Source organism: Hoplias malabaricus, chromosome 11, assembly GCF_029633855.1.
Source record: "Hoplias malabaricus isolate fHopMal1 chromosome 11, fHopMal1.hap1, whole genome shotgun sequence".
In the NCBI taxonomy this organism is placed as follows: Eukaryota; Metazoa; Chordata; class Actinopteri; order Characiformes; family Erythrinidae; genus Hoplias; species Hoplias malabaricus.
Window position 1 is genome coordinate 18,143,250 of NC_089810.1, and position 27,852 is coordinate 18,171,101.

Genomic DNA, 27,852 nt, shown 5'->3' on the forward strand with positions numbered 1-27,852 from the left:
CTCTGAATGACTTTTGCTCTGGTGCTCGAAAATATTCTCATCAACAAACGAGGATCACGGCAAGAAAAAGTCTGGGAAACACTGAAGTAAGGGGTAAGCAGGGTCACTAACAATCAGGAGCCGAACTTCTCCCTCAATGTCTTGACTGCCTATAAAGCTAGAATGGATATTATATACCATAACTACAAAAAGGCTTTAAGAATTCTGTGTACACAGTATACACATATTTAATCAAGTTTCTAACTTGAGAATGTGGCTCAACATAGATTCTGTTTTATATACTGTATGGACTGCAACGATAAAACATTACAAATGTGTAATGCAGTATTAAAATGTCACGCTGTGAAATTTACTTACCAGCCTTTGTCATCAACGACTCTTTGAAGTACGTAGGAGTGCCAGCCCTTTCTATTTACAAAATAGAAGGGAGGCAAAAGCCAAATGTGTCCCATCAATTAGACCCATTATCTGAGGTATCTGGGCTGTTGCTTCAAATCTGCAGGCCATCTCCAAGGCTTGCTCGTCATTTGGGACTTTTATAAGTTGTTTAATGGGCGATTGTAGCATCACTTTGCAAAACAGGTAAACTTCTTCACTGTGTTTTTTTTTTGGATGCCAAACTGATTGGCGATGACATGGTACTTGGCGAAAGAACCTAGCCTGTACAAGGCAACAGTAACACATATTATCACTGGCATAGGGGCTCTTAAAATATGTTGTGCCCCTGATAACGGAGACGGCGGACCACTGTTGGCCCACTGAGGGCAAAGTTGGTGGCCCACTAGTGTACCACTGGTAATTAAACAGAATTTTAGACAAAATGCCACATTTTAGCACTTTTTCATTCACAGTCCAATTTACATTTTTTTTCCTTTATTAGGTTATTTTGTTATCCTTTATAAATAAGATTAGTAAATAATTTTAATCCAGCACAGTGTCAACATTTTTAGCACAATCATTTTATATAATGCTTATATTTATTACCAACAACTATGAGAGATATAATAAAATTTGTATTAGTCTGTTTTCCAGAATAAAAATTGATTGAACTCATATGAAGCTAGTTGTCATGGCAACGTATATAGTAAATGTTACTCTACGTTTTACTGGTTCGGATAACTTGTGAATGTAATGAAGGTTTACTCAGACTGTTGGGTAGAGTGTAAATAAACACCTCAGTCTGAATCTGTATGAAATCGGATTGGAAAAATCTTTGCACATAAAGGTACCTACTGCAAGGCAGTTGGAGAAACTGTTAAGTCCAACTTGCCCATAAGTGCATACCAACTTCTAACACCCACGTTTTCATTCATACAGAAAGTTTACAGGGACAGGAGTCTCATTCTGTTTTACAGCTATGTTTACAGAAAGTGCTCTGGATTCCTACATTTATTATGATATAAACAAGCCCTATTCATTCAACTCAACCTCATATCATCTGCAGGTTAAAGTGCCCTTGTTTACCTGCACTTTTCTGTCTCCTCTCGCTTTGGCCTCATGTCAAAGACAAGTGCTTATTTGTGAGCTGATGGACTTTGATAAAGAGCAATGGGATTTAGCCATGCTCTCTGTATGGTGATGATATCAGCACAGACACGTTGCATGGAGTCCTCTCAAAGGACTGAACAACACTGCCAGCCTAGATAAAGCCAAAAGGAAATGCTGTTTTATACAACAACAAACACACTGACATTCAGTCTCTCTACTGCTGAGCAAATCGAAATGATTTCTTAGGTCTGAATATGTGCAAAACAAAATACCACAAAATAACACAAAAATGTTATGCTGCATAATAATGAAGTAATGCAGCTGAGCATTAAATTAATTTTGACATCTAACACTGTATTTAACGCCACAAGCTACGTTTTTTATTCAGGGATACTCAGCTAATGATATCTTCATACATTTGGGATTAGGTTTTTTTTTGCTACAGTGCCTTTAAAGACTGAAGTATATAAATATTTCTGTGCTGAGTGCCCTGTATTTTGCTTAATTCAAAAAGCAGTCCAGGTTAAAAAAAAAAGTATAACTACCCCCCAATACTTACACATCTTTTACTTCCAAGCTCCACTGGAATATGATTACACATTCATACAATATTCCATATATATTTATAGAAAAAAACAAAAATAAAGTGATTGTACTTGTCATTGTTAAACATATTAGCTCCTAATTGCTTCCCTGCACAAAAAACAAAAAAATTATAAACTTTAAAAACTTGCTCTACAAAAATGACATATTTAATCCCCACATCTCTTCAGTGGGCGGCACAGTGGTGCAGCAGGTAGTGTCGCAGTCACACAGCTCCAGGGAACTGGAGGTCCAGGTGACTGTCTGTGAAGAGTTCTCCCCTATGGTCCAAAAACACATGCTGGTAGGATTGGTGACTCAAAAGTGTCCGTAGGTGTGAGTGGATATGTGTGTGTGTGTGTGTGTGTGTGTGTGTGTGTGTATGTTGTCCTGTGAAGGAATGACGCCCCCTTCAAGGTGTATTCCTGCCTTGCGCCCAGTGAATCCAGGTAGGCTCCAGACCCCCGCGAACCTGAACTGGATAACTAATTACAGATAATGAATGAGTGAATGAATCTCTTCAGTGACTGGTATGAGCTTGCTTTGAGATATGCCTCATCATATTTTCTTGTTTTCCCTTTGGAGGTTGTGGCTTGAGAAAAACTCATCTGCTGCATATTTAGCTCACACAAACTTGTCCATCTTCCATCTTATGCTAGCAGTGCTCAAACATTCTTAGCTTGTTTGCCCCCCCCCAAGCACACACACACACACACACAAACACTTTGAGAACCACTGGTTAAACACTTCTACAAACATCAAAAGATGTAATAATTGGTGCAGCAATGCAGTTTCAGATGTAATTATTTGCTTATTTCTTAGGCCAAAACCAAATATCAAAAATATCTATAATGAGCGTACAAGATAAAGGAGAGAGAGAGAACTATTCACTGCCGTCATTAAGCACAACAGATGTTTAGCTTTAGGTGAGATTTGTGAATATTGCCTAAATGTTAATATGAGAGTAATTATTTTAACTGAAGCCATCAATTCCTCTTGCGCATCTTCCTGAAAGTGAGATGAAAGGTTTGCGCAGTGAGTAACAGGCATTGGACATACACATGCTACGTAGTAAGAAAGACATCTCTATGAGTATATCTTGTTAAAATGAAGATAAGGCATGACCCCCCACCCACCCACCCACACAAACACACACACACACACACACACACACACACACACACACACAAAATCCTGTTCTGAGAATCTGAAGAGTAAAGGTGAACCTGCAGGTTCTCAGTTCATTTGGACTTATCCTCCATGTGATGATGGCCCTGCTAAAAAGAGTATCAAGCTAAGAAATGTTTTTAACTAAGTGTCAAAAAGATAGTGTACACTGTTGTACAGTGTTTATTTCTTTTTCCACAGCATTTCCAATTGATTTATTTTGCTTTTATTTTCTTTCTGTAGCCTGCAAGACCCTAATCAGGAAGAACCGGTTACCAAAGATGAAACATTGAATATTATATATGCCTTTAATATCTAATCTCTCTCAGAATTTGCTATGCTTTTATAAGCAGAGGTTTTGGGTAATTATGAGCATTGCAGCATTGAAGCATTACAATATTTGGTTATTGTTCCCAAAACTACCCTGCAGCTGTAGGAATTTATTTTTTAGTGAATATAATCTGAACAGAGGCGTTGCCTGGCAGAGATTACAGTTTGGCAGGTAGTTTATCTTTCTCAGTGAGGGAATAATGCTTTCAATTTAGCCTGAACCTCAGAGTTCAACACCATGCTCAGAACAATGAGAAGTCATGCAGAAAGGGCAAAGAAGAGAAGCCCATACCAATCACTCTGCGCTGTCACCCACATGCTCCTCAACATCAGCTAAAAATAACCGTTTAAGGAAGACAGAATGGCAAAAAGTGACAAATCTGATCTGAAAAGGCTACGAGAGATAGAGCAGGAAGGAAAAGTGAGTTTTGAAATGCCTTTTCATAGTTGCTAGCAAATGTTACATTTAAATCTCAGACCCTGAAGATTCCCAATCAGGAAACTACTGCAATGAAATGTATTTACTGAGCTACATTATACCAACTATAACTGAAATTTAAGAATGCTTCAATGTTCATAAAGCAGGAAAATCTTAAAGTGACCATAGCAAAGACCAGACCCTCTGAGGTGGTCCAAATTAGATGTAATTATACAAGGATATATTATAGATAATTATACAAGATATATTATACAAGGAGGCTTTTAAAATAATTTCAAATATTCTATCTGAAACTTGCAAAACATTAAAGCACACCGATCAGCCACAACATAAAAAACAATGACATGACAAGCAATGTGAATAACATTGATTATCCTGTTACAAAGGCACCTGTCAAATGGTGGGATGTACTAGGCAGCAAGTGAACAATCAGTTCTGCAGGTTGATGTGTTGAAAGCAGGATAAACGGGCATGCGTATAGTTTGGAGTGACTTGACAAAAGCCAAATTATGATGTCTAGAAAAATTAATCAGGAAAAACACCAGAACAGCAGGTCTTTTGGGGGTATTCAGCGCATACCAAAAATGAGGGCCTTCAAGGTTCACTGGTGCATGTGGGCAACAAAGGCTAATCTTAGAGAGCTACTGTAGGACATATTGCTGAAAAACGTTTATGATGGGTATGTTAGAAAGGTCCCAGTACACAGTGCATGTGCTTGATGCCAGATACCACAGAACACCTACAGAGGTCTTGTAGAGTCTATGCATCAAAAAGACAGAGCTATTTTGATGGCGTAAAGGTAATCTGCACAAAATGTAACACAGGTTTAAATGTTATGGCTAACTGGTATACATTTTACACTGCATTCTGCAGTTTTACAGTAACTCTTTCAGGAAATAATCCCGGCATAGAGCTGAAGCCATTGATTTCCATTTCTAAAAACTGAATTAAACCCAGTTGCACTACCATGACTATTAGTAGTTTAGAAAACCAGCATTAAAAGGCCTAGCCAGTGGCAGTGGTAGTTTGGATGTATTTATGTACACCAATTAAAATTCTCAGCACTGTAGTAATCAAAGGATGAATGTGATTTCAAGGGTAAGAATTTTTATTTATTGTCAAGTTCTCTGTGAGTTCCAAATCACAAATGATGTTCCAAATCATAAATGAGATGTGCATTACATCTGTACGTAGACATGTAAGCAGAAAACACACTAGTAATTAGACTGGCAATTAATTAATCTCAATTAATAAATACAGATTACAATGGCAGCATTTTGTTCACAATGTGGTTTGGAAGTTGTAGACTGGCATTTATGTTGCTCATTACGAGGCCCATTTGCACTCTGATATATACGAGACAGAAAACAGAAGAAATGGTTAGGGACATAAAGACCTGACAAACTTGTAAATACCTGAACATTAACATCAATACAAACTGGACCTCAATTAATATAAATGTGTGCACATCAAGAAAGTAAAAACAGTTTACAAAACCAAGTAGCTTCTGTATAGGTCTATAAATTCATACATTTAATTTGACAACAAAACATAAATTCTGTTGGAGGGGACAGGCCTTGATAAGCTGGTAATGGTCTCAGTCTCAGATATTGATCTAAAAACAATGTTGAACGGCCCAGGGACACTGACATAAGCTATCTTCAGCCTGACCTCTGCAAGCAGCAGGAATGGAATGTGCTTAGGAAATTCAACTTATTCTTCTGTTACAGAAAGCGTCAATACACCTACGGCTATCATTTGCTAACAATGAGTACAAAATCAGCCAAGCTTGATAAATTCAGCTCCTCCACAGCCCGAGGGAAGACATGCTTAAACTTGCAGAATTACATCCACTGGCAGCAAAATTCCTCCTTGTAAAAATAATAGTCCAGATTGGTTTGTTTATAGCATACACACAGTGGAAGAAGAGTTCTGGAGAGGAGAACAGAGTTACCACATCATTTCTAGCCAACAAAATAAGTAGACTGTCCTTAATTAGATACACAGCACACAATTTTGTGTTTAGTCCTGAAACATACCAAATATCCAAACGTTTCATGACAGTCCCTCAATGGACTCAACTGCACTCTTACTGATGAATGCTCAGCTAAACCCACAGCTGGTATACTCTGGTAGAAAAATATGGTCAATTGAATTACCACATGAATCTGTAGAAGCTGCACCAGAGCATAAAGCCACCATGGTCAATGCTAGAGACCATTGGCCTGTGGAACAGTGAAAAATGTTCCTGGAGTGATGGTGCACCACTGAATACCTTAGGTAATGCATTGGAGTGGTGTTTCTTATCCAGAACTAATCATCCAACATCAGTTCCTGAATTCATTTAAGAAGAATTCAATCAATCTCCAAAAGCTATTTCCCAACATATTGTGTAAAATTCACCCAGAAGTGTAGAGGTGGTTACAACTGCAAACAGGGGAAAAACTACACAAATGTTACGAGGAGTTGTCTATTGTGTAACATTGTTGGCATGAACATGTATAGCATTATTAATTTTGTCTGTTCAGTTATTTGGGAAATTTAAAAATCAAAGGGACATCTGCTGTGCACAGACTAGAGCTATTTACACAGTAAAGAGCTGGCACAGGTTCCTACACACTGATAAACATTTTATATTAACTGCACTTAATTTCTTTGTCTACATGAACGATCAGCTGTGTAATTATAGGAAATACTCATTCAGTAGCTGAATGCAATTTGAAAGGGCCGTTTATTTTATATAAGTTGTAAATGATTAGTAGTAAATGTGTTCTGGCTGTTGGCCATGTTTGGCTCTACAACATTAAGAGTAAAAATATCCTTTGCTTTCACATATGAATTGCAAGTTCCAAATCTCAAAGCTCTGAACAGTAAACAGCCTATAGGTCAAAAACGTCTGTTGTAATCACTAAATAGTATGTAGCTGAAATATCCAGCGACAGAGATGTCTGAGTTTTTACAGACCCAATTGACTTTGGAAACTGCAGACTGAATGATTAACATGATAGCCCTATTGAAGGCAGTGTAAGCCATTTCGCCACTCTTCATTTGAAAATCCTAAGGGCCACAGGAGGTGGTAGCCTATCATATAAGTATAAGAAACTTACCTCCCATTGCAAAACATCTCTACACTTTCCTGTTATATTGAATGATATTTGTTTTCATATATTACAAGCCATAACAACACAAATGGCCGTGTATTTCGTTTCTAGAGGGAGCCTGCACCGCTCTTGTTCATGAAGGTTGCTGTTCTGTTCAGCTGAATATTGTCTTCTGCTCTGTTTGTATTTTAGCGTGCAGTGAATGCAGTGCCCTAAGCGTCACGGCTTTAGCGATCAATCCTCGGAAGGGGCTCGCTAAAGCCTGGACGTTGCTCGTTATCTCGTTACATCGGTCAGTCCAGGGTTGCAGAGGCTGAGGCGGCGGCGATAATAATAATAATAATAATAATAATAATTATATATATATATATATATATATATATATATATATATCAGAGGCGATTGCTCTAAGACTGCAAGGGAAGCTCAGCTTCCCCTAAAATGATCAAATATATACTGTTGTGTGTACATGTTATTGAATGAATATGCACTACAACGCGCTCAACGTTTGTTCAGAATCAGCTTCTTATCACTGGTAAAGAGGCGGCTTTCCTCTCAGTCATTCCCTTCACAGTGATTTAAACAGTGAGGACGCTGAGCGTCCACAGAGTTCAATAGTGAAGCAGCGAAGTGCAGTGAAACAAGACGAGTGATTGGATAAATGCTGGGCTTTGTCCCGCCCATCGGACGCTCAGCGTCTCTGGGGGTCTACGGGGCAGTGGGCTGGCCTCGGCTGGCCCGGACGCTCAGCTTCTGCATGATGATTGGATGATCTGTCTGAGGCTGAATCCCTTTTTGATTGACAGTGATATGAGCGAATCAGCGACCCTTTGGTGTAAAGATCCGAGGGAGCATTACATTTTCATTCTGTTCTTCGTTGAACCAGACTTTTTAAGTCCTCTTAGCAGCATTTTCTTTGTTAAAAACGACTAGCGACAAATCGAGCTTCTATTTCTGGTGGTTTTTTTGTAGCTGCTTGTGTTTGGAGACTGACTTCTATCACTCTTTCTGACTTCTATCGCAGTTTCTGTCCAGCGGTTGCTGATGAGCCCCTCCACCGTCACAAAGCACTCACAGGCGGACACACTTCACATGGGCCAAGGCCGAAATTGAGCTTCCCCTCCTTGAAAGACCAGCATCCGCCACTGATATATATATATATATATATATATATATATATATATATATATATATATATATATATATATATATATATATATATATATATATGTGTGTGTGTGTGTGTGTGTAGTCAACTCAGATAAAAAAAAAGTCAGAAACATTTCAAGATTAAAGTCCCTGAACAAATCTGGGTCAAATCAACATTTGCCCCACACAACATTTGCTCTAACCCATGCCAATCCCAGCTCATGACAGCTAGTCCATGTCCAACCTCACAATTTACAGTATCATAACTTGAAAAGGTCAAGACAGATTTGGCCCTGGGTATGACCTCCCAACATCGTATGCAGGAGCTTCTGAGCAGTACTTGAAAGTATCGGCAGTGGAACACAGGCTTAGGCCAGTGGAGGTAGAAGTGTCCAAACAAACCATGAAGACAGCAATGGTTTGTGCATTCTCTAAAATGCTGCCTTGAGCTCAGAACTAAGTGCCTCTCAGCTTTTGTCTGTGGCAGCACCCAAAGAGTACATTTCATTCATTCAAAGACAATTGGAGCCTTTCTACCTGCTTTGCTTCACTTCATCAGGTCTGGTGCCATATACACTCATTTTTTTAGCTCGATTGCCCAACCCTGAACTGGATGCAGTTGTATAGAGGAATGATAGAAATGTCCCTTCTTTAACATGCATAACCATGCCCTGCACTGTCAGGATTTTGCCACTGTGCTAGCTCTGAAATTGTACAGGGACAGTATTACAGCAGAGAAAACATATGTTGAAGTTTAAATGTGGTTTTAATCATTCTACACAAAATTCCATATGTACATTGACAGGTTACTGAAATTCATGAACTGTTTTATGAGGTAAGATATTTTTGCCTGTGTTATCTTTCAAAATACAACTGTACTGTATGACTGCACCTGATGATTGAAAAAGAGTACTGCATGACTAGGTGTCCTAATGTGATGATGAAATGTATTAGAAGTAGTTGAACTGCATGCTGCATTTTGACTTGGATTAATGTAATCCCCCTAAACTTAATGCCTTTATTAATATGAGTGAAGGAAAACCACTGCTTGTTTGCACTTGAAAATGTTCTTAAAAGACTCCACCACCACCAATATTAAGTAATGCCGAGGCTAATATGTTAATTAAAATTGTAGTGTTTACGTGTAAGTTTCTCAGTCAGCAAGCTATTTCTGAGATTAAAGTGCATTACAGCACAGAGAACATTTCAGATGTGGACCATACAACAGAAGGTATATATAAATAATTATTATATAAATAATTTGATTTAGAAAACAGCTCAAACTGACCAATCCAATAGCATCAAAGAAGCTATTAATATGATACAGATTCCATTGCTGCCATCTTCCACAGGGACATTAGAGCACCATTTTATAATTTTAACCGGTGTGCTTTTTTAGGTTCTAAATGGAGAGATTGTGAAACTGCAATATAAATTGTAAAAGAGGCTCTTCTGTGAAATAAGGACAATTTCCTAGTGTAAATGTAGCTTACCATTGCCAGATATCAGATGTCACTGTGGTACTCGTTTCAGCTTAACTCATCAACGCTATTGAACATGCTACTAATTGCACATCAGCAAACATACCATAAATGATTAAAAACAGAAAAAAGTATTTATGGCATTTATTGGACTACATATAAACAGGTTTCTACACTGGAATCAATCTTTAAACAATTACAGTACATTTACAACAGTGTGGAGGTTATAATATGGATCATCATAATTATGAAGCTGATTCCTGTTGTAAATGTGGTTAGGTCCAATACTTGTCTGTCAGTGGATTTCTTCTAAATGCAGAAAGCATGGCTTTTGATGAGGGGCATTACACTAAACCTAGAAACCTTGAAACATTTAACACAAACAGTAACATATTTCCAGTTCCAACTAGCACATTACCTAAACCACTACTAAACACCAACTATAATAATTTATTATAAAATAGAAACGATAAATACGTAAAGAATAAAGAATGTGCGCAGAGCTGTGCCTCTCTTTGTGAGCAGGGATTTGGAGGATGAAGGGTGCTTGCTCTTTTTTGAAGTGATGAGTCATCCTATACAAGGAGGAAGGGATTGTTCTGAAATCCCAAATTCAGGCTGTCAAGCAAAGAAAAGTTATTCGGCAGCTTCTCACATGACAGCTCGCGTCGTTGCAAACAGAATCACTGCATGCTCATGTTTGTCACGGTGTGAAATGAATCAGTGTGGTCATTCTGATTCGTTTTTAGAATCTCTTTTCAAAATGCTACCCAGCCTCATTCACGAGAAAATGCTATATAAGTCACTATATAAGCAACTTCAGCAAAACTGTAATAGGTTCCACACTTCAGAACTAGCTTTACCACCAAACACAAAGTTACACAAATAAAACATTCCACCTTCTACTGTCTAGCACATTCCAGACCAAGGACAAGGTTTCCAAACACAGTCGTGTCCAAGACGAAAATATTTTTTTTCCCTAAACAAATTCCTATTGGAAATGCAGTTAAGCATAAGAGTACACTCTTCTCTCCTAAAGCTTCCTTAAATGGTTCTGGTGAAAAAAAACCCATTAGAACCTTTACCTTATGTGAGGTTATTTTAAGAGGGTCTCTTTATGTGAACCAAATGTGGGGCTGCTCTAAAGGACCCTTGTTTAGTACTTTTATTTTTAATAATGGACTTGCCTGTGTCTGGAAAAACAATTCGTACATGGTACTTCTATAACTTTACACATCTTTCTACATTTTATCATTCATATTACATTATAATGGGCAAAACAGGTCTGAATATGAGCTGAAAACATGAGTGCAACCCTGTGGTCTGTAAAATCAGTTCAGGGTATTTCTGTGTTCCCACATGATCCTCAGTGGTGCCTCGTGTGTCTGGGTGCCCGAGCTTTCCCGTGGCGCTCGGCCCCTTGAGACAGGCGCCATTTGGGTGGGAGGCCTTTGAGCTTCTTCCTCTTTCTGTCAGAAGCACACCACACTCTCTCGCAGTACTGCTCCACTCGCTGAAAGTTACTGTAGCCAATCAGCTGCATGAAGTCTTTGTACCAGAGCTTGGTGGCAGTAGGGGATGAAGACAGGCTGGGAAACGAGCATGGTGAAGATCTGAACTGGACCTCCCTCTCTTCATATTCTCCTCGACTGAACAGACTCTCCACCCTCTCCTCCTCCAGCACCTCCAGAGTCACCCTCGCTATAGTCTGAACAAAGCCATGCTCTTCTGACTGGCACACATACACACCAGCGTCTGACTTCTTCGTTGACAAAAACAACAGACCGTGAGTTGTTTGAATAAAGTGCTCATCACCTTTTATCTAAGAGTTGGAGAGAATACAAAGTGGAGAGAAATGAATATCATTATCAGGCATATATTCAGCAAATGCATAACTGTATTCATTTGCATTACAAATTATAACATATATAATAGAGCTGTGGCTCATTCTCATTTAAAGGAACAACTGCTGAAACCTGTCCTTCTGAACAGGGCCGTTTAGACAGGGTGAAAACTGCGCTGTGTTGTTTGATCCTTGAGGTATTTGGAAAACAGCATTTCACAGAGGTTTCATTAAGACCACAGGGAACTGTAATAACTTGTGGAAAAGGGGTTTAATGTGTCCCCTTGGAGAAATGCTACAAGCACATTTGTGTTATTTCTTTCCATATATTTTCACCATGGGTACCATCAGCCAGCTTGCCCATTTTATCTGTGCAGCCATTGTTCAACTGAAGCTTAGAAACAGCTTTGCTTATAATCCAAATGAAGTGTTAGTCATTCTTTTATTTCTGAAATAAAGTCATGAGAATGTCTCATTACTAACTAGAAAGGATTTGAATGTTTCTTTATCAGACCTGTGGACTGCAGTATGAAGATTAAAGATGAAGTGTGAATAACAATTAGCCTCTCCCTGTTCATGACCCTCCAGATTTTTTCCAGCTTGTCTCGAAATAACACAATCCCTATGTCCAGAAATGCTTTATGTGTGGTAACAGCAATCAACATTGAAGCCACTTTCTTGTTTATGCACTGATTGTACATGTAATCAGAAAAAACTGTCACCATCAAGGATATATTTTTGTACATTCACTTAGGGAACATATTTGTGCCATATTGTATATTAATTGTAGATGTAAATAAAGTCCTGGAGATTTAATCATTACAAATTGCTCTCTCCCCTTCTGAGGAAGAGAATGTAATGTACCTTTAGGGGAAAAATGGACTTTAAAACTGCTGTTGTTCTTTTAAAGGTACATTTACACAGTTTGGAGCTTTTGGACAAATAATGTACCTCTACCCTACCTTTTTTTCTGAGCGTGAACTTACACTTTGTACTTCTATGATTACAGCCATTCATCTGTTGCTCTTCAGTCATTAGTACTAACATTTTACCACCTCAGAGCAGGCATTAATTGGGTAATGGATACTTTTAGCACTGCAGTGACACTGATATTTTGATATGTGCGTTGTGTTAGTGTGTATGGCTGTAATAGTCCTAACCATTAAATAACAGGGTAAAAGTGGGCTAACTAAATACGCAGAGCAACAAATGGACTAGAGACTATAAAGTGCCTCTCTATTGAAAGTGAAGCTGATAAAATGGAGAGTGAGTGTAGAAAAAAAATGAGGTGGCTGCAAAGTTATAGCTGATTGTTGTGTGCATGTGTCAGTTTTTCCATACCTCTTCCATATCCAGTCCTTTCAACTTGTACCAAATGAGTAAAGCCTGCAGAGACCGGGGTCGGCACTCTAACAGAGTGCTGTTCTTCTCCACACCATATACCAGTTTCTCTAATGCAGTCTGAGCCTCTGAAATACACACACACACACACACACACACACACACACACACACACACTTAAATACAGAACTAAATGACAGTAGAAAAATCCCAAAGTAACAGTTCTAATCAAGGCATAGCAAAAGTTTGCACTGCTGTGTAAGGCAAATTCTATGAACTGAGAAATGAAATAAATGTCTGGCAGAATCTCTCCCCCCACATGCATTATTAGTCATTTTATGGCTTGTATTAATAGAGTCTGGGGGTAGATCTGGTCTCAATTCTCTGAACTCCAACTGCCTCACAGATCAATAGAGCAACTTCCTAGCACTAACCATTCAGCTGGAGACCGTTACACTGCTGAACAGCATTGCCATGACGGACATCTTGCCTTCTGAAGCGCCTGGAGACACAGAGAGAGAGACAGAGAGAGAGAGAGAGAGAGAGAGAGAGAGAGAGAGAGAGAGAGAGAGAGAGAATGAAAAAAGTGAAGTGATATGAACTCCCTCTGTTTAACAGTACCCAACCTGTCTGACACATTTCATAACACCGTTATTGACTGCAGTGTGAACAAAGCCAACATTGCAGAGAGGCGAAAAAGAAGCAGAACAAGGGGAGAGAAAAAGAACTGAACCAATGCAGTGGAAAAAGGAAGAGAGACAGAGGTAAAGAGACAGAAAAACGAGGAATATAAGAGAGGCAGAGCAAGAGAAGGGGGAGAAAGGGAGATGAGCGAAAGGGCTAGAAAAGAGAGATATAGGGAGTGACAGACAAAGAGAGGCAAAGACAGTGGGAGAAGGAATGAAAGGCAGAAGTGAGAGTGATGAACATAAATAATGATAGAATAACTAAATTGCATGAAGATAAAAATCCTTGTTTGTACATTAAGGTTCACAAACACAATGGCAGAGATTGCGAAATGGAGAAGGGACAGAAGAGATAGAGGTGAGGTAGAATATATATTGGGAGTGACAGACAAAGAGAAGCAAAGAGAGTGAAATGAGAGAGCAGAAAAGAGAGGACAGACAGGTAGGTGAGTGTTAGAAACGGAGAGATGGAGGCATATAGAGGCAGAGACAGAGAGAGAGATAAAGACATGCAGATATATATAGAGTGACAGAGAGATGGATAGATAGATAGATGGAGAGAGATTGGAGGGAGAGAGAGAGACAGCAAAAGAGAGAGAGAGAGAGAGAAGCTCCCCCACTGTTTCATCTCAGAGAGAAATCATTTGAGAGTAGCTAATCTATTTTGTCATCATACCGAGCATGATTGCTCTGACTGGTGCTTGGCACTGATTATTTGCGATTTCTCCGTTTGGCTGTACATGCAGAATGAGAGTGTGTCGGGCATTAGTATGAGTGGGAGGTGTTAGCATAAAGCTGTAACGGGTTCAAGCTGATAGGCATGCAGAGAGAAGAGACAGCGCTTTGAGTTTGATTAGGGAAACACCCACAGTAACCCTTCACTCTGACGAGAAGAAAAAGTCCAACACAAACACAAGCGTAACACACAAGCCTCACACTGGAGCGAGACATCAGAGAGCCTCTGTGAGCAGCAGAAATCCAATAAACTGACACATCACTGACTGATCAGATGAAGGGCTAGAACCTCAGGAAGACAATTATCGCCAGCGTTTATCAGCACACACACACACACAGGCATTGTGAGACGGTGAAGCAGAAGGTGACGAGTGGGAGACAGCTGATTGAGAGCTAGACAGCAGGAGGTGAAGTGAGACATCACACACTCTCACCACAAGCACATTCCTGCCTTAGTCTCTAACAATTGTAATTGAAAACTGTGTCTTCTTTCACTAAAGCACAGCAGTGGAGCTTCCAGGACAGGAACAGTCTGTATATATACATATATATATATATATATATATATACAGAGTACAGAGCACGTCTGTAAAAGGTGGAGACAGGGTGGAGGTGGGAGCAAGTTTGTCCGATGCGGAAATGACTCGTGAGTTTGCAGGGTATATATAGGGCTGAGGGGAGGAGTTTGGGTGTGGTCCTACTCCCAAAAATAATGAAATAATTATAACTTCAAATATGTGAATACATACCTCTTGGTATAAATGCCAGCAGGGTAGTATCTGGAGCAGGTGTGTCCATCCCAGGCGCAGTAGGGGTCTCTTGCCAGACAGCAGTCTGCACAGGCAGAGCCATACAGACCACACTGATGCACACGAACCTGAGCCACACCCAGCTCAGACCCAACATACAGCTGCTGCTGCAGTAAGGCAAACAAAATATAGTTCAATTAATTGCTTTAACAAATGAGCATTAAAATATAATATAATTTGTTTATTTTTTAATCTAAATTACTATCAACCAGAAAATATAAAACTTATATGGAAGTCTTGCTCTCAGTTTTCCAATAAAATTCCCCGAAGGGAGAATTTTTCACACCTCTGAATTTTGTCTTAAAAGTTGATTAGATTTTCCAAAAAGTGGTCTCTTACATTTCCAACGAAATCACAATATTAAAATAAAATTTAAATATAATAAATAAATTAATATTAATATGTTATATTTTCCTGAAATAAAAAGGCACTTCTTCACACAATGATTTTTCTCTCATATTATTTGTTTTATTCATTTAGCTTCTTCAAGAAAACTGTAAATAATATTAAAGTTGCTCCAATAATAAGGGACCATAAAAAGAGATTACAAACAGATTCACAATGTTCATAACATTATAACTAGTATTTGCTGGCATAAGGAATAAATGTCTATGTTTATGGGTTTTTTTAACATTACTCTTGTGGAATGTGTACTTACATATTTCCTATAAATTTACCATATCACATTTAATCACTGTCACCTCACTTTTTGTCAAAGCAACATTTTAAAATTTAATTGCTCAATATCACCATCTCATGGTGAGGAAAAAAACTGCATTCTAGAACAGCGACAGTGTCTTACTCTTTTAGTGGAGATGATGATTTCTGTGATAGGCACAGGGACCTGTGTGGAGAGGGATAGATATGATCTGTATTAATAAATATACAGATAATTTAATCTAAGATTCAAACTAATTTAAGTTTGTTATATTTACCTTGAATACTTGAAGCTCTTCCAAAAGCACTTCTTCAACTGTGTTAGACTCCTTGTTAAAAATAGTGATAACCTTTAGCACGACTGAATCATCTGGAGAGAGATAAAAATTTGATTAATTCCCATTTCCATATTCATACTATCATTCATTCATTCACTGTCTGTAACCGCTTATCCAGTTCAGGGTCGAGGTGAGTCTGGAGCCTAATTCGAATCATTGGGCGCAAGGCAGGAACACACCCTGGAGGGGGCGCCAGTCAATACTATCATATAGTTGAAATATGTGAACGGATAAAATCTTTAGATTTTAGTTGATATGTGGGTTTTTAAAATACCTGTTCCGATGAACAAGACATTATAATGTCCATCCTCCGCCTCTACTCTGTCAACAGCGAGCTCAGTGAGCCTGCGTCCACCATCTGTTTCCAACAGAATTGGTTGTCTGTGAACTGGCTGAACCGGTTGGAACATGAGGGGATGTGAACGCACAAATCGCAGAACCTCATCTGGGTACTCCTTAGAACTGGAGAACTGACCCCCATTAATCTTACTGGCACACTGGAAGAGAGAGAGAGAGAGAGAGAGAGAGAGAGAGAGAGAGAGGGGAGAAAAAAATCTCTTTAAAAACTACATAAACATTTTGGCCTTGCTTATTCAGATTTGTGATCCCAGGGTGTCCCAGCAGATCTCAGATGTAACCCTCGTCTGAACCCACGCTCTCGACTCAGACAGCATATAGACCCCAATAGGCCGTGACTACACCCATCTTTACCAAATGCATAATCTTTAAAACCAAACATATGTATGAACTATATCAAGTGGCAATTGATTTTAACACATCAGTTTGATTATTATAGATAGATTATTAGTCCACGTGCCAACTTTTGCACAGTACTCTTTTTCCACTGTATTACTCTTAATAGGCTTTTAGAACAAGTAGATTATTATAAACCAAGTATATTTAAATGATCAAAAATGAGGTATAACAGGAAAACTAATGGGTGCCTGAGTGTTTTGGGTGTGGGTATAGGTTCTTTTACGAGCTGAAATAACATGACAACAAGGTTTGAAGTTGCACAACTCATTCTGAAAATAGACCTCTGAATATACTGTGGCTCACAGGGGAAAAGGTCTAACAGAGAACAGCCTGACGTTCTATAAACTCAGTGAGGAAAAAAAACAATTTTCAGGATCTGTGGGTCCAGGCTCTGACCCTGCACTACTGCATGATTCACTGTGGGGAATATTCTCCTTCAAAAGCATGCAGGCAATATACAGCTTTCATGTGTGACTTACAGATCCAGGACGAGGGTATGGCACTTTGCCTTCATAAATGGTCCAGTGGTGGTCATCACGCTCCCGGTGGGCAAATGGCCCATTAAAAACTGCACGGATCTCCTCCATGTTGTACATACATACTGCATAACCTTTAAACACTGCACTGAAAGAAAACAGTAGAAAAGTGTTAAAACATTTCTGTCCAAACAACTAATTCTCTCAAAAACAAATGAAAAAAATAAATAGCCATAAATTAGCACTGGAAAAACGAAGACATCCTAATGGCTCTTTATTAGCTTCCATTCATTTTTTGTCAAGTTAGCAAACAAAATGGCGGCGCCCTGTGTGGCAGCGGTCCTGTGTGCCCCTGTGTGGCAGCGGCTACTCTAGCTCCCGTTAGCAATGTGCGTTTCTGGATTCTCGTTTAGCTGTCTTGACTTGACTTGAAAGGTTTTATTCCAAGTAATATTGGAACATTTATCATGAAATTGTGAAGGACAGCTACTAGAAATCCACAAATATGCACATACATGTTTCAGTTGGGCAGTGACGATATGTAATATTGAAAAAGGTAAAACAGAATGAACACTAAGCTTTATTTGTGTCTCCACAGTGAATGAAATTTAAATTTATTTCAAACAAGCGACAATGCATTCACTTCATATGAAAGCTTCTACAATAATGAGTTAGTGTTTAGAGGTCAGTCACCAGGATACTGATTGTGGGGAGGTCTAGTTCCTATCACCACTACTGTGAACAATTCTTACTTCAGTTTTTTAAATAAACCAAAATATTAAAATTCTTCACTTTCCTAGAGTCACTTTACTGAAATAATATAGCGGACATGATGGGATTCATAGACTAGAGAATATATCTTCTTATGGATCCAAAATATCCAACATATAATGCTGAGAACATACACATTATACACTGTTCTATTCTTACCTGGTGGTGCTGAACAAGCCAAAGATTTCAGGATTCTTCTCGTCTTTCTTCTTCAGCACAAAAACATCCTCTATACAAACAGGCAGACACAAAGATGAGTAAGAGAAAGGAATTTGACTCTCAAATAAAATATCAAAAGCTCATAACTTCTTTTTTTAACTATTTACACACTTTATATGAGTTCATATTAGGAATAATATATTATTGTATTCATGCCCATAATTAGCAAATAAGTGATGCTAGCAATTATGCATTGTTTATACATTTATTAGATAAAGAATCATACTGCTATGAAGTTCTTAGTAAATATTTTCACACATTTTGTTACCTTCCATAGAGTACAATGAACAATTATAATAGTAATGTAAAAAAAACAGTGGTAATAGGGGGTTGATTTAAGTATTTACTTTAGTGCAACAACATGCATGAATATTCCTAAATAAATATGTTTATATGTTTTTATTTTATAGCAAATCATATTTTATGAAAGTATTGATTAAACAACTACATTTAAAAAGACCATTTTTACTGACAAAATAACACAGTATCAGCTGTCATTTTAGTGGAGGGGTGCTTGGTTATCTACAAGCAGCAATACACACAAAAAAAAAAAAATAATAAATAAATAAATATATATATATATATATATATATATATATATATATATATATATATATATATATATATATATATATATATATATATATATATATATATCAATTGTATTCATACATTCTCAGTCCAGTCTTTAGGCTAAGAAATCCAGAAATACATAAAACCAATTTTTTATTGTTCATAAGTGCTGAAGAACAAAGGCTGAATTCATGAATGTATTTACCAATGTGTGTGGGAGCACACACACCCGCTGAGCGCACAAAGCTTATAGCATCAACATATCTTAGCCTATGCACAGATGAGTACAAACTGAAAAAAATATCATAAATTTAGTTATTTATAATCAAAAAGAAGGCAAATGACAATTATTTTTATATTTTTTAGTATTCTTCCATCTGTGTGGCATATTGCTAGGAACCATAAACACATGTAATCCTCTATTCACTGTTGCATGTTGTTGCTTTCAAGCAACATAGCTATTTTATCAATTTACAAAATATTTGTTCAAAGAAAACAAACAGTGGATGATAATGAAATCAGAACTGACCCAAAATTGTGAAAATATTTTTAATTCATGAAAATCCTCAAGTAAATGTCACTTTTCCTCAAATTTCAAACGGCTGCCATGTGTGAGCACAGTTGAGGAAAAAAGGCTGGAACACGGTGGGAAAAGTGATATAACCAAATATAAGCAGTCTATTGGCTTCCTTTGCTTTCTCATTTTTAAAATGGGCATTTTTTTACTGGTGTATGTTTTTTTGTGATTGTGATACTGAGGGAAAATTAGTATGTTACCCTGAAACAACACCATGCAATAGAGGGTTAAAGCAACATCTCTGATACAGCCAGTCAATGATGTAAAGAATCACTGTGCAATTAAGGGGCAATTTAGATGGCCTAAATTGAACTGTATGTATGTTTTGATATAATGGTGACATTAAACATGTGAGTGTCCACACATGGTGTGGGATGGCTTTCAGTAAAACCACACTTTTAGGTGAAAGAATTTTGCATCTAATAAAGAATAACTACAGGTGGCATACATTTACCATGTGTTCAATTTTCCACAGCCTGTGGAGACACAATGTAAAAGACAATTTGAAAAGTCTACTTCACTCTGGCTGCTTCTGGAAGCTTGAAATGGAGAAGGGCTCCACACTCAGGAGCAGTCATCCCTTTCCTCTCACTCCCTCTATGCATGCTGATGAGGCTCCTCTCCTTTTTATCAAACTCATCATGTAGCCACGTGTCCTCTGGCTACAATCCAGCTTTCCATATAGACACACTGACACTAAATAGCATTTCTTGTAAATGCAACTGATATTTCCAACTTCCTAAATGCCTCAGGCTGAACACTGCATAATGAATCTCACCAAATGTCATATTTTATGGGCTATATCCTGAGACCTGCACTATGTTAAATGCTCTGAACAATCAGTTTAAGGGAAGATTTCAGAAATTTTGGTAACTGTCACTCAAATGGAAGGAAGACGGAAGTCAGACTGAAGACACGAGATGGAGAAATGGAAAAGGAAACAATAAAAAGAAACTCTTACCCAGCTCATCAAAGTGTGTGTCAATGCCATTGGGTCCTGTCACGGAGCAGATCAAACGAGCCTTCAGAAATGAGCTCCACTTATTCACCAACATCCGCTGACCACCCTGGTCATTCTGAGAAACAATGTGGACTTAGCATTTGACTGACACTTTTATTTAGCCTTTGACAGAGACAGGTAATGGCATCTTAGATTTGAGTGCCACTTGTTACTTAGTTTTTACCAGCCACTCACGTTTTATTTGTCATAAATTAGAGGGGGTCAATGCACTCTGCAAAATGATAACTTGATAGAATATAGAAATTATTTGGTTCATTTGTTAGATGGCCATATAAAATGTAAAAATGTAAAATGTAAACATTGGTAAAAACAGGAAAAACAGACTTAGTAGGTTCACATGTGACAAGAAGAATACAAAACCATTAGCAAAAACATTAAAGTGTTAATTCTATACTCACGACCCATTTTATCCGCTCCACTTAACATCAACTTTGTAGTTCTACCATTAATATTGTCACTGCTGTGTCTGATCCACTTGTACCAGCCCAACACACACTAATACACAACCACTACACCAATGTTACCCAAATGAAACAGTCTCTTTGGCTGTCTCGTGGAGTTACTGACCATGGAAGGACAGTGTGAAAAAGGACTCACACAGTAAGGAAGAGGTACGGATTGACTACCGTCTGTTATAGTAGCAATAAAATAACGGTTCTTCTATTGTAATATGCTTGACATCGTAAGAATAGAAGAACCATTTTTGGTGCCCTATAGAACCCTGTTCTAAATGGTGCTACATAGAACACTCAATAGCGCATTCTCCAGCAATCTGAAGAACCCATTCACAATGCAAAAAAACACTTTAATCATGAAAAATGTTCTTCAAGTGTTCAGGGTTCTGTATAGAACCATTTTCTTTACTAAAGAACCCTTTAAGGACCATTATTTTTAAGTAACTATGGCTAATGAATGCATAATTTAAAATTACAGATATGCTCATATAATTTAATCTTTCAAATTTGATACCTACAGCACACACTCTGGCCACTCTGCTGTAGACGGCCTTGTGTCCTCCCTCTGTGTTTGGCACTCTCTCGGTGAAGAAGAAGTATACTTTGTCATCCGCAGGGTCATCATTGTCAGGGATCACCACAGATCCTACAAACTTAGGCTCTGGGGAAAAAATCAAACAAACAAGGTTTTTGCACCAGTTTATTTACTTCCTAGTAATTCTTAGCAAAATAATATTTTATAAATGACAAAGCAATTAATGGAAGAGTGAATTAGAGTAATATTTTCAGAATCCATTGCTGTTTTCTGTATCAGTGTTTTGGTGTTGTGTTTGCCTTGTACTCTGTTTCCCCACCTGGCTCCATTAACTATGCTCCCACATCTGTGAGCTCTTGGCAATCATGTAAACTAGCTAGCTCACAGGTCGATCCCTTTGCCTCTTGTTATTTAAGCTCCGTGTTTACAGGCTTGTATTTCTGTTTAAGTGTTCATGTATATTCATCTTGTTCTCTATGCTTTTCTTTATAGTGTATGTTAACTCCTAAGCACATGCTTCTGAACTCTTGTATCCATCTCTCCACAAACATGAATAAATATAGAGCCTACTGCTACTGTAAAGCCCAATTTCTACTTATACGTCTTATTATACGCCTGAGTGCACCTCGCCAAAAATGTAACTAAGCGTCGCTTGGACACAGACCACAACGACTGTGATTGGTCAGAAGCCGGATGGACATGTTTATGCCAAACCGAAGATGTACAGAAACATGAACTCCTCTCCTCCACACGCACAGATGCAGACCACAGAAAATTAATAGCGAGAGATTTCCTCAGACATGGTGTGGGCTTCAGGGATGAATATAAATGTTGAACAAAGGAAGAATACGGAGGTCTCCGTGGGGAAAAAATATCAAGACGCGATACACAAAAAATGGTGTCGGCTTTGTATTACTTTAGTTTACTTTCCTGGCGTCTAATGTAAACCCTGCTCTGTCCCAAACAATGACCTACTCCTATAATAGCGCACTTTAAAGATTTATAAAAGTAATTCTACTGCACCACTACATTGTGCTACATAGTGTAGAGGAAGATGTTTGAGATTCAGCCCTAGTGGTGTGTCGGTGTAATTGCAGAGTGATGCAGACACCAACGCAGAAGTATAAATGCTTGCAACAGTGTAGGGCTCTTGTGTATTCTACGGCGTAGGTTTTGTGTCGAATCAACGCTGAAGTACAAATCGGGCTTTATAATAGACAATTAGACATTTAGCATTATTTTGAATAAACACTTTATATATTAAGCTACAACATATTAAACAGCATTTCCCCCTTCTCTTCTTTTCTTTTCCTGACCATTTCAGAGAAGATTCTGTTATGACTGTGATTACATGCTTTAGACAGAGTGTGAGGCACCTCGCTTTTCACTGGGAAACAATTATTAACATTTCAAACCTATCTTAGCACAAGCCTGAAAATACTTAACACTCAGATGACACCTTTTTGTTAATAGTTACTGGCCTTAGCCTCGGTTTTAAATGTATTGCGCACACCCTCACAAATGTATACACAGGGTAATGGTTTCCATGGGGAGGCAAGGCCTCTGTTTTGCATTGGTGTATGACAGAGCGGTGGGCCTCAGAGGCTCTGCTTTTGAAATAGTTTGACTGTGTTTGAGCAGGTCTGAATGGCTGTGAATGGGTGTGTGTGAGACATAGAAGGGCATAGATGGATGGTGCCTGTCACGGATGCCTTTCTGCTTCTCTGTATGATTAATGGCCACACAGTAGGGGGCTTAAACTCGACAGCCCCCCTACAGGTAAGGACTATACTGCTTTAAGCCCAGAAACACACTGTCTATTTGTGGTATTCACATGTATACATATAAACACACAGAGACAGACACAGAAAGACACCAAAGCAGAAGAATCAGGCAGCTGTTTTATATGTAGGAGAAAGACAGGTTACGAGAAGCCTCTGCTGCATTCCTTTGTTTCAGATGGCAAAGTTATTAACATCCAAGTTAGAGTGCACTCAGCTAAAGCTCCAGGCTTCTGTGTGGCAGTATAAATAGTGGGAGTTCAGTATATTATGGCAGAGACGACCATTAAATGAGCTCTCAGCATGACACTGCTGGCCTCTCTGTCTATGCACAAAACACTCCTAAACTCAATCAACATCAGACCTGTGCACTAATGCTGATTGATGAGTGAATGTGATTTAATACCATGTTCCCTCTCCTGCTCTTGAGATCTATATATATATATATGTGTGTGTGTGTGTGTGTGTGTGTGTGTGTGTGAGAGAGAGAGAGAGAGAGAGAGAGAACAAGGGAACTGTTTTTTTATTCAGTGCACTATAGCATACGATATTCTTCTATGACAAAACTGCTCATCTGGAGATGAAGCTTTCTGCAGAGTTTAGTTCCAGTCCTAATTAGCCAAACATGCTTATATATGGACAGGGTTAAGTCTTGTCTCAGTTGTTTTTGGAAGTGTTACTTCAAAATCTGGACCAAATTCAGGAGAGCATATGTCCATAGCCCTAACCCTCCTTATGGCAATTACATTATTAATAAAATATTATTTAAAATAAATATTCCTGAATGTTGCACAGTGTGGCGTTGAATCCTAACAGAAAGGACTCATTGAGAAGAACCACTTTTGAAAAAACGCATGTTAGAAAAGGACATTTGTGTACGTGTGAAACCTTTTGAAGCTTTAAAAGCCTTAGCATATAATATAGTTCCTATACCAATTTAAGCAGCCTTCCTAGAGACTTTACATCAAGAGCTTGTTAAAAGGTAAAAACACATCTCATTTGCAAACATGGTTCTCTAAAGAAGTATGCACTGAATTCTTCTATGGCATAGTGCAGAGAATCATTTCTGGCACTTCGAACTGATAAAAGGTTGATGGGTCCTTTTTAAAACTCCAATGTAATTCAAACCAAATGGGAAATTGACAGACCACTTTTAGTGCATTGATCGTGCATGAACAACTTGTGGATCAATGTGTGATTGCATTAATAAGTGTGTGGATGAAAAGGTGAGTGTTTAGTGATTAAGCATGCATTACTATCTTAGGGCTGGATTTGGTGTAGTTTTTCCTCACCGTTTAGTTGCTGTCTGTCACCCACTTCTGTTCGAGTGTAGCCATGGTTGCCTAGGCGATACAGTGCTGCATCATTCTCCCAGTAATCAGTGTATAGGCCTACAAATAGTTGCCCTCCTGTTGACCGAAAAAAAAGGACAAAAAGAAGCAATCACCAAAAGAAATGGACTATTCATTTGCTTGTCCCCTCTATTTTCTACAATCACCCACTGGAGTTTGGTTAACTCTTTGCTTATACTCTAAAATTGTCAATTCAGATCACATTCCAACTGACATGTACTGTCCATATTAGCACAGTTTAATTACACTCCATTGTGCTATTCTTTAATGCACCACAAGGTGGCAGCTGAAGGACAAGAGAAACAAATAACAGTAATGATTTTCTCTTCTCTCTTTGTCAGTAATAAGCTGTGTCAGTTCTCAGACATAACAATGTTGCATTAGCATTGAATTCTGCAGGATTACAAATGATACAGGACTAAAGGCTTAGAGGCTGCTGAGATGGACAGGATTAATGATCGGATAAAGGCCTCTCTTGACTATATGAAGGAGAGAGACTCTTCATAACTCAGCCTCCCTTTCTCCCAGAATCCCTGTCTTAATCTGGGCTTTGATTGAATGAGCTGATGGATCTGACTTGAAGTGTTGTGTGAGTGAATTCAGGGGAGGTGAAAATCCTGAATAGCTGAATGGCTTTCATACTGACTGCCTGAGGCTCAAAACACACAGTGCTCTTTGTGAAGCAAAAAAAAAAAAAAAAAAAAAAGTGAGGGCATGCACACTCACACACGCACACGCGCGCACGCGCATGCTTTGAAAGGAGATAGAGAAAGAGTGAATGTGATTGTGCATGTGTGAGAGAGAGTTTGCATGTTAGTGCTGATGATTACTTACTGGACACAGTGGAGATTGTGGGGCTGTTGGGATGGAATGGAGATTTCCCTCTGCCACTCTCTATATGATCAGACTCCAGGTGAAATACTCCATTCTGCTGAAACACACACATGCACAGGACTGAGGGTCATAAACATGCATGGACACAAACAAAAAAGTAATACACTAAAATACCATACTGAAAATAGTATCGCAGTTAACACACTACATTAACAGATGGCTTTATATAAACTCCAGTTACGCAAAACTAGATTATTCTTGGATTAAATTGTACATTTATTTATTTTTCAACATACAAACATTGATGACAATACTGGCACAGGTCAGTACTTTTTTTTTAATGAACTTCTATAGAATTTGGTAGAATAATGTTCCTTACAGAGTGATATGACAAGTAACAAACTGGAAACTATTAAGTACCTTTTCCTGATATTGTGCCTTTTGTAAAAGCATTGCACAGATTCTGAAATAATTGGTTAGTCCTGACATTGTACTTCAGCCCTGTTTTTTAATGTATTTTAAAAAAGCTCACCCACATAGTAGTAAACTAATGCTGTAGAATATTCAAAAGTCAAATCTTGCTTGGAAAACATGGAAGAGTTTTTGAGAGGACAGTGTCTGTGTCCTCTGCTTTATCTGGTTGGATGCTGGCTTGGTGGAGCAGTGATGTGGTTTGTGGTGTAGGGCCTTGGGCTGTTCCCATGCTGCAGCTGCTGAGTACTGCTCTGCTGTTTGTGCCAGAACAGGACATCACATAGAGCAATTCATCAGCCAGTCTGCCAGCACTATAATACAGCCTAACACACAGGCTAATCTATTCACACTGTCACTATCAGCCTGTATTACATTCCCAATCCATCACACAAAAACAACCCCCCTCCCCCCACACCAAGACTCCACTTCACACGTAACACTTCATTTTCAGGAAACTAGGGAGAAATACAACATCCAGGTGAATCATGGTGGATGGTGAAACGAGACTCTGGTAAGAGAATGTTGACACATAAACACAAACTCTTACACACTCTTATGACCCCACCTGGACTATCCTAAAGTGTGGGTTCTTTCACATATCTTTTGGAAAAATTAATTAGATGTCACTTAAAAACTATCTGCTATCATCTTACACAGAAGACAATCATCAACTGCGTGTATGCAAAATATATTGCAAAACACAGGAGGTGTTTATGTGACAATTCTTCTGTAATTCACCGTAGTTGTGAATACTACTTGATACTGCCCAGAATTATGGGGCACAAGGCAGGAGGAACATGTCCTGGACAGAGTGCCAGTCCATCATGGGGCATCACACATGTACATATTCACCCACACCCTCAAATCTCTGGAGAATTTCACATAGCCAGTCCACCTACCGAAATGTGCTTTTGGATTGTGGGAGAAAACCAGAGCACTTGGAGGAAACATATGTGGACAACATACCAAACTCAAAGACAGTGACCCGAGGATTGAACACAGGACCCCAATAATTTACTTGGAGCTGTGTTGTATACAAACTACCCTCCAGTGCACTGCACAGTGTCTGTTATATAACATGCTATGTTATATTCTGTATCATACTGTTATATTCACACTCAGATTAATTTGTTTTATTAGAATTTATACTTTTATATCCTCTTTTGTCAATTTGTTTTCTTTTATTACAATATCCAACATGCATAGTGATAAAGAAACCACGATGAGTTATATAACCACTTATGTGGCTGTGAAATACAAATGATCAGCCCCATAGTGGTAATAGCTATCTGATACATTCTACATTAGCCAGCCAGTAAAAAAAACACTCTACAAACAGCATATCCTGGAGAATCCAAAAAGTCCCAAAGTGCTGGTAGTTTTTCAGAAATTCGACCCTCCTTCAAAATACAGCATCGGCAGGATCTTTCCAAGTCTTTAAGCTGTGAAGTTGTACTCCTGAGGCAATTGTAGTGTCTCTAGCCATAATTTTCAGCAGGTGTAGAAATGCTCAAATTTTCCTTTCGGCCAAAATATTTGTTTAATTGGATAGTATCTTTAGGGGCACATATAATCACCTCTTTTTCCCACAATTTAACCTAGCTCTGTGGGGTCTTAATGAAACATCTGTAACATGTTTTTGGTCAAAACACCACAAGGCTCAAACAAATTTTCTCATCTTGTCAAAACTGCTTTGTATTAGTGCCTTTCTAAGAAGAAGCCTCTGTTTACTCCGAATTAAATATGCCCTGGAATGTGACGTGAGGAACAGAAATTTCCCGTCTGTTCTGTTTTCACCAAATTTAATCAGCACCATGATTTCTCCATTCTGGCTGTATTTGGTTTGCTCTGTTTAATCTCAGTAAATAAATGCTGTGATTTG

General features: G+C 38.5%; 1 protein-coding gene across 2 annotated transcripts in view; it reads right to left on the reverse strand.

Moving 5' to 3' along the window:
* Positions 1–9,891: 9,891 nt before the first annotated feature.
* The window catches only part of sema3e (sema domain, immunoglobulin domain (Ig), short basic domain, secreted, (semaphorin) 3E), a 41,422-nt gene continuing 23,461 nt past the window's right edge, over positions 9,892–27,852 (reverse strand). The window contains exons 5-17 of one of the 2 annotated variants that reach the window (XM_066684376.1): positions 25,497–25,590; positions 24,603–24,719; positions 21,513–21,655; positions 20,480–20,594; positions 18,309–18,378; positions 17,382–17,526; positions 16,421–16,643; positions 16,087–16,178; positions 15,954–15,995; positions 15,092–15,258; positions 13,356–13,423; positions 12,922–13,049; positions 9,892–11,559 (exon numbers count right to left, since the gene is read on the reverse strand). In XM_066684376.1, the coding sequence (XP_066540473.1) occupies positions 11,104–11,559; positions 12,922–13,049; positions 13,356–13,423; positions 15,092–15,258; positions 15,954–15,995; positions 16,087–16,178; positions 16,421–16,643; positions 17,382–17,526; positions 18,309–18,378; positions 20,480–20,594; positions 21,513–21,655; positions 24,603–24,719; positions 25,497–25,590 (1,860 nt within the window). In that variant the 3' untranslated portion in view covers positions 9,892–11,103. Of the gene's footprint in view, positions 11,560–12,921; positions 13,050–13,355; positions 13,424–15,091; positions 15,259–15,953; positions 15,996–16,086; positions 16,179–16,420; positions 16,644–17,381; positions 17,527–18,308; positions 18,379–20,479; positions 20,595–21,512; positions 21,656–24,602; positions 24,720–25,496; positions 25,594–27,852 lie in introns of both variants that reach the window. The other variant, XM_066684375.1, reaches the window with a different exon arrangement.